Genomic DNA, 4,489 nt, shown 5'->3' with positions numbered 1-4,489 from the left:
CCCCCCAGAGCTGGGCTGAAGGAGGGGAGAGCGTGGAGGCGTGCAGTGAGAGGCGATGGATGCGCTGGGGCACAGCGGGGCGTGAAAAGGGCCGTGCTCAGGCCACATCTTGCACAGCGTGGCCAGGGAAGCGTTTGAGCGCCGGTTTGAGAACCGACAGGCAAAGCTGTGTGAGAGGAGGGTGGTGTTACAGCCAAGACGCAGTCTGGGCTGTGACGAAAAGGAAGTCCTCGTATTCCTCCGGGATCCCAAAGGTTTATGGCAATATCCTACTTGGGATGACAGCAAGTACAGAAATGTCACCCCTTGTCCTTTCACCCTGGGCAAGATATAAATTTCCAGTGTGGGATTTTTAAGGCATCTTTCTATATCCCAGCTAGCACAGAAACCTCTTTTTCTACTTGGCCACTCCCAAAACTGATTATCTGAAGTGAGAACATGCAGTCAGTGCTACAGAGCGCTCTCATTTCCAGCACGTGTCCTCCCCTCACAGAGAAGGCTGCTCAAGAAAGACAAGAGATGTGTTAAAAGGAATTTTGAATAAAGCTTAAAGACAAGAGCCTTGATCAAACCCCACGTGTCACACGTGGAAGGAGATGAACAGAGAAACCCCCACCGGGCTGAAGCAAAGAGACTTCAGGGTTACCAAGTGTCTGTGCGAGGGAGGGATGAGCTGACACTCAAAACACCCTCCTCAGGAAGGCAGGCACAGCCTGTCCCACAGAGGGGGTCTTTTGAATCTACAGCTAACAGGCTTGCTCCACAAATTAGCATGTACGAGGCTGCAGGAACATTTAGTATTCCGAAGGCATCAGTCTGATACAAACCTATTTGCTGCTGCAGCAGCTGCTGGTGACAGCAAACCGTGCTAGCAGGCAGGCGGTTGGGTGCTTTTTCCATCCTGGAGGGCACCAAAGAGGACAAAGCAATGAGGAGCACGTTTGGGCATCTCAGAGGTGGTACCAGGGCAGCAGATGGACCCACATCTCCCAAAACCCACATCTGTGCACGGCTGGAGGAGTTTCCAGAGGGAACACCACCTTTTCTCTGTAAAACTCCACTGTGCACAGACCACACTTGAGTCAGGCAAAGGAGCTACAAGGATGCCGTGCTCCCAGGACAGGAGCTGGGCTCGGGGTGCATGAAGGGACTGAGGGATAATACCCACAAGAAGCTCAATCCATAAGCTCGTCTCTTGAAATACAACTGATTTTATGTCCAAGCTGTTTGCCCACACAAGCACTGCTCCTCACCCCCAGGATCCCACAACTCCCCCATATGTTGGACAAGATCAAACATTCAGTCACTTGTTGCATTATTTATTTAGGTGCTGACCACAGTAACTATTTTTGTAAGCCAGAGGACAGAAATAACAGATTTTCAGTCTCAAGGCATAGAAAACTCTGACCATTAAAGGCAGCAAGGATCAAACCTGGTGTCAGAATGGAGCTGGCCAAACTCTGGCCTGAGCTGCTCTGTGATTTTAAGCTCTGTAAGGAAGCACAACCATTTCTTAGGAAAGCATAGCCCCCTCCAGCCCAACCAACCTCCTGTTGCAAACATACATGACACAGGGTACCCCAGAAACCTACAGAGCAGACCCAAATATAAACCGCTTTGGTTACTCTTGGATGGTCCAAGAAGCAAGACAGTCCTGCTCCTGGGACCTGAAATGGTCTTAGAGCTGACTGAGCACCTGGGAGAGCCCCTAGCAGCCCCGGTCTCCAAACCATGACTCCACTCTCCCTGTCGAGAGCAGCCCAGGGCTGGAGTCCAAGTCAAGGCAGACAATCGCAGGCAAGAGGATCACTTGGATGTATAAAGCAGAATTATCCCAAGATGACCCCAAATAAAACCTCCCCACGTGTCCCAGGAATTTTCCTCTCAGAAAGCTCTGGGCTGTGGCACAGATAGGGACTGAGCTCATTTTGTCACAGTATTTTTAGACTTTGGCTCACAGGAGAATCTGTTGATATAAACAAGTGTGAGTGGCAAGCACCAGCCCTTGAAATGGAAAGAGCAATGACTGAATGAAGGGGGAAGTGAGAGGATCTTTATTTCCCTTCACGTCAACAAGAATTCAGGTCTGGCCTCTCCTTTGCTGGAGGGAGGAAACGAGCTCTTGAAAGACACTTCCAGGAGACTGACCCAGCCTGCCAGGAATGGCCCAAACGAGCAGCATCATGCAGGAAGGAAAAGTAACAGAGATGGTTTATCAAAGCATCCCTTCTCTCCTCCCCACATTCTCCAACACTGATTTTGGGTCAGAAGTGTCTATGTTCAAATGCGTTTGATCCCAGTATTCCCAAAGCAGCAGCAATGTCAGGGCAGTCTGAGCCAAGCAAGCCAAAGGATGTGATTTATTTCTCTTCCTTTGCTTGCAGTTTGTTCCGCCACTCCATCTTCTTCTGCAGTTTCCTCTTCATCTGCAGCTGCTTTTTCTTCTGCAGTGCCTGCTGGATCTTCTCACGGCATTGCTTGTTTTTCTTCCTGATCTTGACTAACTCTGCCTTCCTTTTTGCCTCCAGATCAGGATCCTGCAATGGCAAATGCCAGCACATTAGTGACAGTGCCAGCCCCTTTGCCTTTCTTAGATGCCCACGCCACTTTCTAGCCCATGACTGAGTAGGGTGCAGAAGTGAGGCACTAATCCAATGCACTTTTTAATATCAGTCACCTTTTAAGATAAAACTCCCCCCGTGCAAAGGGGAGCGAGGCAGACACAGCACAGCAGTGAGGGAGGAACTGCCATTCCTTTTCCGCATCGATGGCATTATACCAGGCACTGATATATAAACAAAGTAGTTTATATAGCAGCAACTCTCACCTTCCCTTCAAGGATCATTTGTTTCCGCTTATTTATTTCTTTCTTCTCATCAAAATCCATTCCCTCCAGTTCCTGTCAAAGCAAAAGTACAGCAGGGCAATCAGTAACCAAGCGCTGAGTCTGACACGGAGAAAAGCAGTGCAGCAATAAAGGGTCAGCAGAACCTCTCCTGTGAGCCTCTTCCTGTGTGACCTGGTCTGGGTGATCCTGCTCTGGCAGGGGGGTTGGACTGGATGAGCTTTAGAGGTCCCTTCCAACTCCTAATATTCTGTGATTCTCCAGTGTGCACACATTTGCTACCCTGCAGACCTTCCCCACAAAGTACCAGCATAAAAATGCTACAAAAATGTGCAATAATAGAGCAAACCCAGGGAAGATCACTAAAACAACTCTCCACACACACACGTCCAAGTGCTTCCATTAGGAAAGGGAACAAAAATTCTTATTTATGTCCTCAAGAGCAAAGCTGCATATCCAGAGCTGCACATTAGACTGCAACGAATCCCCTGGTTACACCCAGCTGCCCGAGATCTCCAGTCCTCTCAACAAAGGGGCTTCATGTTCGCACACTTACAATTTCACACTCCCTCCTGGTGACGTTCACTTGGGTGAGGATGTCAAGCACAAACTGCTCCTCCACCGAGAACTCCTGCAGCTTCAGTTCTAAATCAGGGTGAGACATTTACAGACCATGGTTGGTTATAAAACCCAGGGGCAGATTCTCAGTTACCAAAAAACCCGATATAGTTCCACTGATTATCAGTAAAATTGGTGTAATATGCAATGTTCACTGTAACTTCTTCAGTCTTCAACACAGGATTAAACCCTCCCCTCTGCCTACGAATCCCCACAGCACAAGATGTTGCATTTATTAGATCTACTTCCTAAAAATATGAAATCTGAACCTATGCAAAGCAACCTGTTCTTTTTGTCAACAGCAGCACACACGGCAGCAAAGAAGTGAGGAAGAAGCTGCATGCTTTAATACAAAAGTTATGGAGAGTAAGGAAGAGAAACCATTCTTATGTTTGATCCTGCACTGATGAAATCAGAGCTGCAAGTACTACAAGCACAAAGGAACACAGATATGATCGCACATTTTAGCAGCTTTAATGGTGCTCTACTCACTGATTTCCTCCTCAATAGCATGTACGAGATGGATGTCATACTGCGTCACCAGTGTAATAGCCATTCCTTTCCGACCTGGGTGATGAAAACACAGCGATATATGAATCTTGACAAGCACAGGGAGATGAAGCCTAACCCATACCAAATTCCATCCATCCCCAGGAGTCAGCCTAGCACACTGTGGTGACGAGGTGCTTGGAGGGGTCTTTATATACTCTGAAAACTCAGTTAACTCTTGGTGCAGATCAGAGACAAGTCAGGGTGAGCCATCGCTGCAGTGTTAAGGCAGGACGCTGAGCCAGTGATCTGAGTAGATCTGGTGCTGACTGAGAAGTCTGCACTGCAGCTGCTGGGAAGCCTCCTCATGCCCATTCAGGCTCAGCCCCAGCACTGGGATCCCAGTTTCAGCCCACAAATGGCACGCCATCTTCCCCACTCACCTGCACGGGCTGTCCGGCCAACCCGGTGAATGTAGATTTTTGGCAGGCCAGGAGTGTTGTGGTTGATGACAACTTGTACTGCAGGAATGTCCAA

At 48.7% G+C, this 4,489-nt stretch overlaps 1 protein-coding gene across 1 annotated transcript in view; it reads right to left on the bottom strand.

Moving 5' to 3' along the window:
• Positions 1-2,360: 2,360 nt before the first annotated feature.
• DDX49 (DEAD (Asp-Glu-Ala-Asp) box polypeptide 49) overlaps positions 2,361-4,489 on the bottom strand; it is a gene marked incomplete at its 5' end in the record, with an annotated part of 4,172 nt that continues 2,043 nt past the window's right edge. Inside the window, 5 exons of the mRNA XM_010191849.1 lie at positions 2,361-2,537; positions 2,828-2,899; positions 3,402-3,490; positions 3,956-4,030; positions 4,396-4,489. The exon at positions 4,396-4,489 is cut by the window's right edge and continues 3 nt beyond it. Coding sequence (XP_010190151.1) covers positions 2,361-2,537; positions 2,828-2,899; positions 3,402-3,490; positions 3,956-4,030; positions 4,396-4,489 — 507 coding nt within the window. The remainder of the gene's footprint in view (positions 2,538-2,827; positions 2,900-3,401; positions 3,491-3,955; positions 4,031-4,395) is intronic.

Source organism: Mesitornis unicolor, unplaced genomic scaffold (assembly GCF_000695765.1).
Source record: "Mesitornis unicolor isolate BGI_N332 unplaced genomic scaffold, ASM69576v1 scaffold13779, whole genome shotgun sequence".
NCBI lineage: Eukaryota > Metazoa > Chordata > Aves > Mesitornithiformes > Mesitornithidae > Mesitornis > Mesitornis unicolor.
This window is presented reverse-complemented; position numbering and strand designations above follow the sequence as displayed.